The sequence below is a fragment of the Gopherus flavomarginatus genome, chromosome 9 (assembly GCF_025201925.1).
Source record: "Gopherus flavomarginatus isolate rGopFla2 chromosome 9, rGopFla2.mat.asm, whole genome shotgun sequence".
Taxonomy (NCBI): domain Eukaryota; kingdom Metazoa; phylum Chordata; order Testudines; family Testudinidae; genus Gopherus; species Gopherus flavomarginatus.
Window position 1 is genome coordinate 69,653,339 of NC_066625.1, and position 15,072 is coordinate 69,668,410.

The 15,072-nt window shown below is 44.4% G+C and overlaps 1 protein-coding gene across 4 annotated transcripts in view; it reads left to right on the forward strand.

Annotated features, from left to right (window-relative positions):
• The window catches only part of MYO5C (myosin VC), a 62,212-nt gene extending 47,519 nt beyond the window's left edge, over window positions 1–14,693 (forward strand). For 2 of the 4 annotated variants that reach the window (XM_050966873.1, XM_050966874.1), the window contains 10 exons: window positions 1,159–1,324; window positions 2,748–2,835; window positions 3,342–3,443; window positions 5,775–5,929; window positions 7,173–7,262; window positions 8,689–8,839; window positions 10,309–10,591; window positions 11,707–11,881; window positions 12,468–12,548; window positions 12,790–14,693. In XM_050966873.1, the coding sequence (XP_050822830.1) occupies window positions 1,159–1,324; window positions 2,748–2,835; window positions 3,342–3,443; window positions 5,775–5,929; window positions 7,173–7,262; window positions 8,689–8,839; window positions 10,309–10,591; window positions 11,707–11,881; window positions 12,468–12,548; window positions 12,790–12,942 (1,444 nt within the window). In that variant the 3' untranslated portion in view covers window positions 12,943–14,693. The other 2 variants (XM_050966876.1, XM_050966875.1) reach the window with 2 other exon arrangements.
• The last annotated feature ends 379 nt before the right edge of the window (window positions 14,694–15,072 follow it).

Sequence of the window (15,072 nt, forward strand, 5' to 3'; positions counted from 1 at the left end):
CGGGGGGCGGGTCAGCCCCAGGCAGCATGGGGCTTGAGGGGGGGGTCCAGCCCCAGCTGCAGGTGGCATGGGACTCTGGGGTAGGGGTCAGCCCCAGCTGTGGATGGTACAGGGCTGGGTGGGGGAGACCCCACTGTGGGCAGTGCGGAGCTTGGGAGCGGGGAGGCTCAGCCCCAGCTGTGGGTGACATGGGGCTGGGGGGGGGCAGCCTCATCCTCAGCAGCATGGGCTTGAGGGGGGGCAGCCCCAGCTGCAGGCAAAATGGGACTATGGGGTGGGGGTCAGCTCCCGAGCTCAGGAAGGGGGGCTCGGGGAGGAGGCAGCCCCAGCTGCGGGCGACTTGAGAAGTGTTGTCAGCCCCGGCCCCAGTTCATGGAATCATAGAATAGGGTTGGAAAGGACCTCAGAAGGTCATCTAGTCCAACCCCCTGCTCAAAGCAGGACCAGTCCCCAGACAGATTTTTACCCCAGTTCCGTAAGTGGCCCCCTCAAGGATTAAACTCACAACCCTGGGTTTAGCAGGTCAATGCTCAAACCACTGAGCTATCCCTTCCCCCCAGCACAGATCCCAGCGTGGGCAGTGCGGAGCTCGGGAGGGGGAACTCAGCCTCAGATGTGGAAGGTGGGTCGGCTCCAGCCCCGACAGGCATGGAGAGGGCAGTTGGAGTGGAGTGGCTCAGGCGAACCCCTCACTGTCCTGTTTTTACTTTTAAAAAACACTTCTCAGCTGGAGCTGGTATGAGAACCAGTCTTTCTGTAGCCTCTCCTCTTTCCGCCTGCCCTCCGGTGGTGGCTTGTGTTACTGCGCCTGACCTGAGCTAGGTTCTCTAGAGCAGCTGATGCTGATTAAAGTGTTAATTGTGCTGTACGTTAATCGCAGGTGTTAAGGGCAGTTAATTGACCGCCCTATTTTAAATCTGTTTGAGAGGAATGTGGATTTAATGCCATAGACTGAGTAGAGACACTTAAAACCTTATAGGGACTGGCATTGTATTTAGCAACAACCACTCGCTGCTGGGGTGGTGTAATGGTGAGGTGGGAAATTGCTTCTGCCAACTCAATAGGTACCGGAGAGAGACAGAACATGTAACCCATCTTGAAGTAATATTGTGCTTTCTGAGAAGAAGAATAAGGGAACAAACTTTTTGTGATTTCTAGAACACTGAAAGAGCAGACTGAAACACACACAAAAGAAGAGAAGCAGATTGTCACAATCCAAGAAATTCAGGAGACAAACAATCACCTAAAGGAGCAACATGAAATTGAGAATGAAGTAAAGAGCAAGATAAAGCAGAAGGCATTTCATCTTACTCTGGAAAACCTGGTGAGGAATGAAATTATCTGAATCCACCCCCGAAACACAATTAAAAATATAGAGTGCACAGTAGGAGCTAGACATTTCCCAGCCCAGTGCAGTTGCACAAAGAGAGGGTGGAAAAGCCTGTCTCCCTGGCATCTCTCTACTGGCCTAGGCAGAGATTCAGTCCCTGTGTTTCTGGCATGCAGAGAATGAGGAACTGTAGAGCTAACATTAACAGTGGAAATCCCAGCTGAAGAAAGACATGCCCATGGCTTTATTCCCTGCTGCCCCAGATCAGGGCCAGCAGGAGGAAGTAGACGGCACACATGCCATTGTTGTGTGTGCTTCCTCTGTGCTCTCTCAGATATATTTTGTTTGCTTAAGACACAGTGCCTCCATAATCTCCCATTGAAGTGCAACTCTTCCTAAACCGTCCAATGTGCAGGTACTAGCTTCAAGTCACAGTCTAGCCGAATTGACCAAAAGATTTAAAAGCATAGTGCAGTTAAATATTATACTAGGAGGTGAGAGCGATGTTACCCCAGTTCTGCTTGGAATTCCCATTGATTCTGAGGACAGAAGGATTGCATGATCAAGTTTGTATTCAGTGGGACTACTCACAATCTGAAAATTAAATACATATAGGGCTGTCTCTAGAGATTGTGGTGCCCTACGCAGCCCCCCTGCGGGAGGAGGGCTGGCCCCGGGTCTCTGCAGGGGTGGGGATGGTCCCAGGCCTCCGCTGAGGGGGCTGCGCCTAAGGGTTTTGAGAGGCAGGAGCAGCCCGTGCAGGAAGGCAGCAGGAGTCAGGCCTGCCCCTGCACTCATGGGGCGGCGGGAAGTGGAGGGACCCAGCCCGAACCTGCTTCACTGTGCTCCCTCACTCCCAGGCTTGGGGTAAGAGGGGGAACTGTCCCCCGCTGCAGTCCCCTGGGATGCATAGCTTGGGAGAAGGGGTGGAGTGGGGGTGGGGCTTGGGCAGAGCAGGGGTGGGGCTGAGGGGAAGGGGTGGGGCAGGAGCGGAGGCAGCTCTCCTGGGCCCTGCTGTGCGCAGTCCATGAGGGGCTGGCTTAGCCATCTGGGGGATCGGGCTGGCTGCTGGACCTGGATGCAGCACACAGCTACATAGGGCATCAGGAAATTTGAGGCAGTTTGGTGCCCCAAATTTCCTGGTGCCCTATGCAGCTGTGTCGTTTGTGTATGGGTAGGGATGGCCCTGAGTACGTACATAAGTCTTTGCAGAATTGGGACCAAATATTCTAAAAGGGAAATGAAGTTAGCGAGCCAGATAAATATTTACCTATGTCAGATCAGCTACAGATTTCTGGTTGGTTCATCAGCAGTGCTAGTAAGGATGCACCCCTGATCTGAGTCTTATTGCCCTCTGTGGAGGCAAAAGCAGAGGTCTATTGACTAGTTACTCTCCATCTTTATTTGATTATTGTAGGATCTTGAAGAAGAGTTAGACATGAAAGACAGAATAATAAAAAAATTGCAGGATCAGATCAAGGCTCTTACCAAGACTATTGAAAAAGGTAGGACTTATTTTTTTTAAGTTTAAAATAGTTTTGAATGTGTAATACAGGGTATATGTGTATGTGAGAGAAAAAGAGGGTCCAAAAGTTGTGAAATTCAATCTTTCAACAACAACAAAAGATGGGAAAGCATTAGCAAAAATTTCATAAATGTTTTCCCTCTTTTTCAGCCCATTTTGTAAATGTGTGACTGTGTGTGTACACTTTTTTCAGAATTAGTTTTCATTCTAAGAGTTTTAAAGGTTGAAAACCTGACTAATATTGGGATGGGTAGCCAAAGCCTCAGTGGTTTAGGGCAAATAGTCCCAGAGGAGTCAGTGAGACTACTCATGTGAGTAATATGAGCAGGAATTGACCGACAGTACCTGAGCCATAAATTGAGATAATTATTGCAAACAGGAGCTACAGTATGTTTCTGGGCATAAGAACTGCATGTTTCTCATATTTTATTTTAACATGTTAACATTACATTAGCCTGTAAGTAAGAGTACGTTTACTTTTGACAGCCAATGAAACACATGTGCCAGCTCTGCCTCCTAAGGAGTACATTGGAATGATGGAGTACAGAAAGGAAGATGAAGCAAGAATTATTAAAAATCTCATCCTTGGTACTTCAGTAACACTTTGAATTACAGCCACATTTAATTATATTTGATACAGCATGTTAAAAAAAATCCAAGATTTGTTCATTTCAGTTGTACTCATTATTAACTTTGATCTCTTTATCTCCCTTCTCTCTCACTTTACTCTTAGGGGCACCATACTATTACTTTCTGTTACTGCTTGAGTCAAAGTGTTTCAAAGACAGAAGTATTGTATCTGGTGAAAACTCATTTGTCTCATATCTCTGACTCTGCTGTCTATCTTCTTGTTTGTTCACTTCTGAAACTAGAAATCTCGAGTACTCCAGGACCTGAGTTTAATTTTCCTTCCTTGTCTGTAAGTCATTATCTCTAGAACTTTGCTAGAAGTTGTCTGTACCCCGCTGCTGAAATCACAAGCCGCTGCTCTCAAAACTTCAGGGATACAGAATGTTTCAATTGGACTGTTCTTGCTGTGTGACTCTGGGCTGTGTGACCAGGGCCACACAGGGGTGGGGGCAAGTGGGGCAATTTGCCACAGGCCCCGGGCCCCCCAGGAGCCCCGTGAGCCCTTGCCCAGCAGCCGTCCGTGTCTTCAGCAGCATTTCGGTGGAGGGGGGCCCTTCAGTGCTGCCAACGATGTAGAGTGACTGAAGAATCCCCTGCTGCCAAAATGCTGCCGAAGACCCGGACCGCCGCTGGGTGAGTACAAGCGCAGCAGCTCCCCTGCTTTGCCCCAGGCCCCTGAATCCTCTGGGTGGCAGTGTGTGTGACCTCTCCTCTTTGGTCCCTCATCCCGTCTTCTATCCACTTGCTCTTCTTATCTATCTAGGGTATTTATTTAGCACCAGTCACCATAATATCTAGGCATAGCACAAGGGCGGGCAAACTTTTTGGCCCGAGGGCCACGTCTGGATAGGGAAATTGCATGCAGGCTGGGGCAGGGGGTTGGAGTGTGGAGGGAGTGTGGGATGTGAGAGGGAGTGCAGTGCACAGGAAGGGGCTCAGGGCAAGGGGTTGGGGCACAGGAGGGGTGTAAGGTGTACAAGGGGGCCCAGGGCAGGGGGTTGGGATGCAGGAGGGGGCTCAGGGCAGGGGGTTGGGGTGCAGGGAGGGGTGTGGAGTGCAGGAGAGGGCTCTGGGCAGGGGGTTGGGGTGCAGGGAGGGCGCTCAGGGCAAGGGGTTGGGGTGCAGAGTGCAGGAAGGGGCTCAGGGCAGGGGGTTGGGGTGCAGCAGGAGGCTCAGGGCAGGAGGTTGGGGTGCAGGAGAGGTGTGGGGTGTAGCAGGGGGTTGTGGTGCCGGCAGGGGGCTCAGGGCAGGGGGGTGGGGTGCAGCAGGAGGCTCAGGGCAGGAGGTTGGGGTGCAGGAGAGGTGTGGGGTGTAGCAGGGGGTTGTGGTGCCGGCAGGGAGCTCAGGGCAGGGGGGTGGGGTGCAGCAGGGGGTTGCGGTGCCGGCAGGGGGCTCAGGGCAGGGGGTTGGGGTGCAAGAGAGGTGTGGGGTGCGGCAGGGGGTTGCGGTGCCGGCAGGGGGCTGCGGTGCTGGCAGGAGGCTCAGAGCAGGGGTGTGGGGTGCAGGAGGGGTTCAGGGTGTGGGCTCCAGCCTGGCGCTGCTTACCTGCAGCGGCTCCAGCGTGGCAACAGCATGCATTTTTTTATATATTTCTATGAGGGATGCTAAATGGAAATGTATTGCATTGTAATAATAGAGCTGAGCAGGAACCAAAATTTCTGTCCTGCAGAAAATTTCATGCTTCTGGAAAAAAATCCATTCTGATTCAGAACAAAAAGTTGGACATGTGAAATTTTCTATTAGGAGGGCACTTTGAAAAGAACTGAAATGGAATTTCTCTAAAACATCCTGCTGTCCAGCCATCTCCCTGCCTCCCTTGCCTAATTGTGTGCTGGGAGCCAGTACTCCTCAGGCATACCCACTCCCCTGCAGCCCACCTGGCCACTGCTAGTCCTCGAAGCTGGGAGTTTATGGAGCACCAGCTCCCCAGCAGCTGTGGGTGAGGCAGGGAGCTCAGCTTAGAGGCAGCACACCTGGCGGGTTGCCCGGGAAACAGAAAACCTGGGCTACCAAGGAGTGGGTGAGCCATGGTGCTGGGAATGATTTTCTGACAGAAAATCTGAATTTTGCAGATAGCGAATTTGGCACTGGGAAATCATTCTGATGGCAGTTTCCTGACCAGCTCTAGTAATTATACAGGAAAAGAGAATTCATCCACAAACTGGTTAATCAATAGCGTGGTTAGAAGTTAATCCAGTGCTTTTTACCTATTTAAGTAAGACTAGATGCTGATACTACCTTTGTATCTACAATGTGTAATAACACCCGCTTTGACTCTGCTTTGCTCAGATCTAAAGCCTCGTGGAGTGGTAGTAAATATGATTCCGGGCCTACCAGCTTACATCCTGTTCATGTGTGTGAGATATGCAGATTATCTGAATGATGGTGACATGCTGAAATCTTTCATGAGTATAACCACTAATGGTATCAAACAAGTTATTAAGGTAGGAGTATTTCTTGTGTATTTTGCTTTATTCTACTATTTTATTGGTTTCATTGTACATGGACTGACAGGCTTACAATATGCACATATCATACATGGAAAAATGTTGATATTTGTCATCCATGGGTCCTCCGGAGTTAGGAATATCATAGATGGTGACAATGCTTTGGTTTAGTTGCACTGCAGTAGCGCCTACAGATCCCAGCCAGGGGTGAAGGGCCTATTGTGCTAATATAGTACATACATACTACATAAAGATTTTCCTCTCCCAAGAAGCTTACAAAATTGAGCCATAACATCCAATACAGTACATCTAAAAGTTAGTAGCTAAATAAGTTTTACTGTATTTTCAGCCATGGTAAGAGTTTGTTGCATGAAGTATTTCCAAACACATGATATTGGGCTTCTTTTTGGACAGAGATGAGGTTTGAAGAGTGTATTTATTACAAGACTGCATTGTGTAGAATCTAGGGTACTATTGCCACTACGGTTCCAACAGTGTAATTGCATACACAGTTCTTGCTAGCCTGGCACTAACCGATCTGAATCCTAAAAAAACATGTTGTAAACCAACTTACAAAACCATGCCATAAGCTAGGACCCTCTGTGTGTGGTCCCATCTGCACTACAAATTCCACCATGCAGTACCTGGATATTATGTTGTGGCCTAGTGACCCAGAAAAGCAAAAGGCACAGTTCTGTTTTGTGGCACAGATGGAAGTGAAACGTGTTTTATGCAGTTTAACGTGTAGCATATATGGAACCTACAAACTCAAGTTTGTAAACAAATTTATAATCCAGTTCACCCCTTACACTGAGCAAGGAAAGCATGTCAGTACCTTGTTACCAAGAACCATGTTTAAACACAGCTGTAACTTTTATATAGGCCCAACAGCTGAATTTCAAAGCAGTACTTCCATATAATTGAATTTCAGTTGTGTATGCATACAGTGTTCAGTCCTTTTGCAGGAAGACTTCCAGTAATTTTCGGAGCCCCATACACACTGTCTAGCCAACCCATGGTACCACTACATTTAAATTATATACAAACAAAAGATTTTAAGGCCATTGTAGACATGGGCACATTTTCTGTATAGATAGTGCTTTACAGATACTGTTTCCTCTTTTCACTGTAGCTTGATACTACTGCACTAACTCTGTGTTGGTCATAAGTTTCAATAATAAAATCAAATTAAACTTTAAGGGATCATGTTTAAAAAGGTTGTTTTTATGTCATTGTTTAGGAACATGCTGAAAATTTTGAGATGTTGTCCTTTTGGCTCTCCAATACATACCATTTTCTTAACTGTTTGAAACAATACAGCGGGGAAGAGGTAGGAATTATTTCATCATGTCACATTTTACATAATTTCACTGAATTTTATACCCAAATGGGGCAGAGATCATCAGATGGGACTATCTCACCGAAAGGGCCTGAAATTTGTATCCTTCTGTGTACTAGTGATTTTTGGCTTAGAGGTGATCCAGTGGAATAGAACAGCTTGTCCAAAGTCGCTTAGGAAGGTGTTTCAAACACTAACAGTAAACAGTTGTATTTAAAAATAACTTTCACCTTTTCTTTCACTCAACTGTTACTGCTTGGGGCAGACATTACTTATTAATCAAATGGTAACAAAGTTACAATTCGGAATGAAATCAAAGACACATGGTAGTAAAATAGTCAGTTTCATCTTAAACCAGATAAAGCTGAATTTCATTGCTAGTTATCAGTTCTTTAAACCCCAAACTTAAAGTGATACTTGATGAGTGAGGGATAGAAACCCATATGGTCTGAAACTAAAAGACAGTATTCTCGTGAATCCCTACAAAGAGAAAACACCTTTCACTCAACCCCGGTTGTAAGCACTTCTGTGTACTCTGCAAGCTGCAATACTGTCCCTGGTGGTTATAGTGATAATAGCAAAGTTTGATAAGAAAGGCCTTTGATTGAAGTAAAGGCAAGACAATGCAATGCAATTCTTTCACAATTTAATTGCAGAATTGGAGGTGTGTTTCAACCCAAAACATGATTCTGGGCTTGGATCCAAGTTTGCAGCTTTAATCCATCTCTGTAATGAACCAAATGCAAGTCTGAACATTCCAAACTTTGAGAGAGTGAGCATTTCAAAACCCCAAGCTTGAGAGCATTTCAATCCTGGGTTTTTCTTCTCATTACAAAGATACAAAATTCAAATGTGGGACTTTGGGTCAGGTTTAAAAATCCTGAGCTGATAATGTTGTCTGTCAGCTGTTGGAACCTATTATTAACCCTGTTTTTGAGAGGCTGAAAATGCTGCCATATTAATATTCATATCAGAAACTTGGCTTTTTACAAAGTACAGAAATGAGAGCATTTTAAACCATTAAAAGTTGAAGAGGCACATTTGAATTTTTCTCTCATACAGTTTAAACAAGAGAGACTTTTTGCAGGAAAAAATCAATCTGATGCTTTCCAAGTAAATGATCTAGCACCTGATTCAAAGCCCACTGAAGTCAATGTGAGTCTTTCCTTTGGCTATACTGGGTTTTTTGATCAGACACCGAATGAGCATTAAGTAGAAAAATGTGTCTATTGATGTCGATGAAATCCATGAGTACTAGCAGCATCTCAAGACAGCAGTAAGTTTGACCCATTTTGAGAGTGTGGATGCACGCACACACAACTCACTGATCTAGTTCATGTGTAGCACTGTTCAGATCTATTGATAATGATGGCATTAACAGCATTGTCATATTGATGCATTTACAACTGTCTTTCAGGAATTCATGAAGCAAAATACTCCACGTCAGAATATGAACTGTTTGAAACATTTTGATCTTTCAGAATACAGACAAATTCTTAGTGACTTGGCCATTCGTATCTATCACCAATTCATTCATGTAATGGAGAATAACATTCAGCCAATGATAGGTAAGAAGGAAGAAAATAACCAATGAAAGTAAATGCACTAGTAGCTGCTAAGGTATTTTGAATAAATCTTATACAGAGACACAAGACTAGGGATGAACTATGCCCTGTTGCGCATACACAAACAGAAGTATGTGTGTACGTATCGATACATCTGCGTAGGTTGACTGTACACTCACCAGAAGTTTGAATGTTTTTTCCCCCTTGCAACAGCGTTTCTCAGTGTGGGGCACGGCCCTGGAGCACAAAGGGCTAGCTAGGGCAGCCGTGGACGATGTATAAATTGAGTGTTTAGCAACATGTTACGGGTCTGAAGGGGGAGGGGGCTGATTGATTTTATTTTCCTAAAAAGGGGAGTTTCAGATAGGAAATATTACATAACATGTTTCTGCTTCTACTTCCATCCTGTCCTTCCCCACTCCACCCCCTCTATTTCTAACCAGCCAAGACTATTAAAGCAAGCTATTAAGCAGCAGTGTATTCCATTTCTGTACTGTTGTTTTCACTAGACATTTTACAGTGGCTTTTTTCCTTTGTATTTTTCTAATTATTCATGACAGTAGTTTGTTTTTTGTTTTAGTTTTCCCAAATTAACTCACACTAAGGCTATGTCTACATTACACACCACTGGTGTTATCATGTAGAGTACACATAGCTACTTGCTGCAGTGAAAAAGAGGCTGCATGCACACTGCAGTGTGTAGCTACACGCATCAGAGAGAGCCTCTAGCAGAGGGGAGGCAGCAGAGAGAGGCTTCAGCAGCTCCCCACTGCCAGAGCCTTTCCTCACTGCCTCCCCCTGCCAGAGCATTTCCCCCTCTAGCTGAGGAAAGGCTGCAGAGAAGGGCTTCAACAGCAGGGAGGCAACAAGACACTACACTGCTAAAAATAGCAGCATAGACAGGCAGGCAGAGCTTGGACAAGTTGAGATGGTGTAGGATATGTACTCTCATACATACCAGCACCCTGCAGGGGCCCCACGAGAATATAGTATTCTATAGTATTGCAACTTTTTTTATGGAACGGGCCCCTGAAATTGCTTTGCCACAGGCCTCCTGAATCCTCCGGGCAGCCCTGCTATTTATACTTATGCTGGGGGGCTACAGAGGAGTGTACGCTAGACACCGCCCAAAGAAGCATGAGTGTATATCTGCCCGAAAGGTCTAAAAACGCTCATCTTGTTGGATGTGGTGCAAGGAATGGCTTCCTTCATCTACAGTGTTCCCCTTCTCCCTTTTGGGCTGCCGTACTGAGCTGCCACATAAAGATGAGTTTCTTGAAATCTAGCCTGAAAGCACACACAATTTTCACATGCAAACCCCTGTCCTCCTTTATTACTGGAGTAATGAGAAACTCCAGTTTAAAAACTTTAAACGATACAGCTTGAAAATATTTGTTCCCAAAAGTAAATTACCATATTAAAAGGACCCTACATGTTGTTGGTGTTACAAATGATTTCCTGTTGCTTTTCAGTACCAGGGATGCTTGAATATGAAAGTCTCCAAGGAATTTCTGGCATGAAACCTACAGGATTCCGTAAACGTTCTTCTAGTATAGACGACACCGATACTTACACAATGACCTCCATCCTGCAACAGCTCAGCTATTTTTATAGCACAATGTGCCAGAACGGCTTGGACACAGAGCTTCTAAAGCAGGCAGTGAAGCAGCTTTTCTTTCTGATTGGAGCTGTCACACTTAATAGTCTTTTCCTCCGCAAGGACATGTGCTCTTGTAGGAAAGGAATGCAGATAAGGTAAAGCCAATAAAGATTCAGCAAGCAGTTTTCTGAGAGATGGGATTTTTTAACTTACTGTAGTTCTATCACTTGTGCCATTGGATACACTGTGAACATTCCGTGGTGATTATATTTGTCCCCGTGGCTTGAAAAAGTAGATTTTAACTTTTCTGTGAATTAGTTTGCTGATCCTAGCATACTCCACGATACAGTGCTTATCACAAGTGTACTTTACATATAACATTAATACAGGGACACACAGTACAGTCTGGAGGGGCAGAGAGACTCAGAAGCCCAGTTCTGGAGCACTTATTTTCTCCTTTAGCCTGCAACACATCTATGGCTCTTGCCATGCTAATTTACACACAGAGGCATTTTAAAGTGGATTGTACTGTGGAGATTGGATACAACATTCCCTGATTGGCAGAATTGCTGAATTATCTTCCCACCCTTAATGATGAGGCAAGAATCAGGTGCAAATCCAGCAGGGATTTGGCTGAGGGCTCCTCTTCCTTTTGCCCTTATGTGGATAAGGAGGAGAATATGCTCCTAAATCATTGCAAAAGATACACAGTTCAGTTACATCCCATTAGACAGTCTGGAGACAGAGCTGAAAGAAAATCAATAGATAAAGCCTACAGGCCTTAAATCGTCCGGGAAAGTGGCAATGGGAGACAGGAGCTTTCACCTATAGGTCATCAATTATGAGAATCTGGTCCAGGTTGGGAATGTGCAAAAGTTGCTATCATCTCCTGGCTCTCTTGAGGATGCTGTGAAAGTGTATTTTTAAAGGAATAGCAGTATTTTAACACAATCCCATGTAATGCTGCCACATCCTGCTAATGTATGAAACTGACTAGGGCCTTTGTATGAACAACAAAGAAACTCATTGTCCAAAGTTCATGAAATACAAAATGTGAATAGGATAAAATGATGAAAGGGAAATCTGATTTTTAAATTAGTCAGTTTTAATAATCTAAGGGGAGTGGTTTCTAAATATATTTTTTGCTTAATATGTATGAATTTTGAACTGACAGTGTTTCTTTAATGAGATTCATTTGCAGATTGCTTTATTGTTACTAGTTTGTGAGGGGAAACTGACATTTCTATGCTTGTTTTTGGTTTAACCCCAGATGTAATATCAGCTACTTAGAAGAATGGCTTAAAGAAAAGAATCTGCAGAGCAGTTCTGCCAAGGAAACTTTGGAACCTCTCTCTCAGGCAGGCTGGCTCCTTCAGGTCAAAAAGATCACAGACGATGATGCCAAGGAGATATATGAACGCTGTACATCCCTGTCTGCTGTGCAGGTAATAAACTCTGTCATTTTCTGTTGGCAGCACCAATTGTAGAATCTTATAATTCATGTGTGAAATAATCCTGGCTGCAGACAGAGTGATCAGCATCCCACTTTTATAACAGCTCGTCCCTGGCCAAATGTTCCAACCCAGGCCTCCCCAGCTTTAATGTTTGATTCTCGGATTCCTTTGTATTTTCTACTTTTCTGTCTTTGATGCCTGTCTGCCCTGTTCTGTTTGGATCCTGCTCCAGACCTGTCCTCTTCTCTATTCTCCAGTATCATTTCCTTTGTCTGTCACAAAGCTCTTTTTTTTTCTTTGTTTTTTAGTGGGTTTCCTTTAATCATTTCAGCCATTTCCACCATGTACCCACTTCACCCTTCTCCTCTCTGATACTTTTGGGGATGAGCCTAGGCAATTATCACATATCGAATCACTCACTAGTTTACCAGTCTACCTCCTTACAGTACAAGTGCTTACAATGACTTCAGTCGGTTAGATATGGATGGGGGCATAATTTTAATGCCTCTTCCTTCCAAACTGTTCCTTTTTTCTAGCATGGGTTACAATTATTAAAAGTCTTTTCTCATTTATGCAGATAGTAAAGATCCTCAATTCATACACTCCTATAGATGATTTTGAGAAAAGGGTGTCCCCATCGTTCGTTCGCAAAGTTCAGGTAAGAGCCTTACATTATTTTCACACACACAGTCAAGTTACGATATTTTGCACACACTGTTTTACAATGGTACATGTTCATGCTTGGCTTTAAATTCAAACCAGAACAAAAGTTACTGCTCTTCTGTACCCTATGGGACTGACAAGAAAAAAAATCATTAGCATAATGGGAAAGCAAGCCTTTTCGGGTTTTACCACTTTGTGTCTTCTTGACAGTAAGTCTCTCTTTGTTCTATTTGCAGGCTATGCTCAATAATCGAGAGGATATTCCACAACTGATGCTTGATACCAAATATCTCTTTCAAGTGACATTTCCTTACACCCCATCTCCACATGCCTTGGAAATTATACAAATTCCCAGCAGTTTCAAACTTGGCTTTCTCACAAGAGTGTAATAAAAAATACAAAGGATTTGCCACCCTGTCCTCAAAGACTAAATGAAGAGCAAACTTTTATGGCTGGTTTTCCCACAGCTGGGATATAGTGCAGTGTCTGTCTATGCAATATACTTTTTAAAACTACTTTTGGAATCGGGACATCAGCAGTAGAAATAAATACAAAACCCCTCTCCTTTCTTTTCTTAGTATTGTCCATTCTCCACTGCATTTTTACAAAGGTCGATACTATATCCAGCAGCTATGCACTTTACAGTTTTGGAGCCCTACGAAGGAAGTTTGTTTGAGACAAATTTGTATTGGTGCTCCATGTTCTTGGACAGATCACCAGTAAGGGAACAACATGCTCGATCTCTCTCATGGTGTAACAGCTACTATGTTATAATCTGTCATGGTGCTGTTTTCTCTCACATGTGAGATGTTTTCCCTAGGAGTTCCTCTCACTGGCTTGATATGATGGATTTATTTTGCAGCAGTCTTCATCCAGGTAGATTTCGTATGGCATTCATTATTCCATCTGTGAAGGGAGTCTAACAACAATAAAATTGCTGTTTTGTGCATGCAGAAGAGTGGAGCAATAGAAAATGGAAGGTCTTCCTACAGTAGTTTAAAAAGCCAATGCAAATTACTACACTGACCATGGGGACAGCTCTGATGTCAGTATGAGGGAGAGAAGTGCTTCTGCAGACCCATGTTGGCCTTTTCCTGTGTGTGCTGACCTGCTCACTCAGACATTGTAGTTCCGGCAGAAGAGACCATATCAGCATCCATTTAAAGTAAAGCTGGGGCTGAAACACTTAATTTGGAGGCAGAGTTCAGTTCCCCTTTGCAAAATTCAGGGGTATTCAAGTCGGGGGTTTTGGTTCAGCCCATTACAGTGATAAAGCCAGCTGTAAAATTAGGATCAAAATCCAGGTTTGCATTTTAAACTTTTGTTCCTTCAAAGGGGAATGGGTTGGGCTTGGACTTGGACGCACCTCTAGTGTCATATAATTGCAAAACACCTAGAGAGCCCATTCACTTCCCTCCCTACTTTTTTTGTTGTTGATTGGGTGATAAGAATACAAACAGGTTGGTGGAGACTGAATGTCAAGCACTGACATTCAATAGTCTGGAGGTGAGTTAGGAAAAATAGCAATTGAGTTTAATACGAGCATAACTAGACTGCATGTCATGGAAAGAATATTTCAAGCTTCTGCAGAACATCCTGCATGTTCCACCTTTAAAACTCAACCAAGGGAACACCAACGTATCTTATTTGTACAACTCATCACTTTCGGAGATGTTCACTTCCCACAGTGATGGGTGCTGTAGGAGAACCTAGATAGATGGACAAGGGCCCGATCCTGCCAGCACTTATCACAGAGGGTTGTGTTCACCACAGTTGGTAAGTCAGTGGGACTGCACTCAGTAGTAACGGTTTGCAGCAATGGCTCTAAGATGACCTGCAAAGCATTTGTACAAATTTGAGGAGAGGTGAGGGGGTAGTTATTTTGTTTTTAAACTTTTTTCAAGGGAAAAGAGTGACACAATCTGAGGTGAGGAGGAAGCTGCTAAGAGGGAATAGTTTGTGGGGAATCTTCCTCCCTAGCTCTAGACTGGTGAGGAGGAGGGGGATGGGGAATAACCCTACACTCAGACAAGGGTTAGGCATTGAAAGGAAGCTGGGTAGCCAGAAGTGTGCAAGATAACAATACCTGCAGCTGTACTACTAGCCCCCTGGCCAGCTCCTTGTGCATGTGCCTACTACTCTGAGAGTAGTGACTCCTCTGGTATGTGCATGCTCACAGATACAACCTGTCTTCTTAGTATTTGTTCATATTTATTTAATTTAGACAGTATGTTCCTTGGGGGTAGGGACGTTGTCTCCTCAGCCCTGTGTATCATCACAGCCACAGCCAGCACACAACAAATAATATGTAATAATTTATTTAATAGTGTACCCTGTAAAAATGATTGAAGTAATGGCACTCAGACTCCATGGTGATGGGTGACCTTATAAAAACCTAGACAGATAATGATGTTTTACTAGTCAGTGTATTAGAACTTATTAGTATATTAGAAGTGAATAGGGTGACCAGATGTCCCGATAAAATTGGGACTGTCCCGATATTGAGCAGTTTGTCCCAC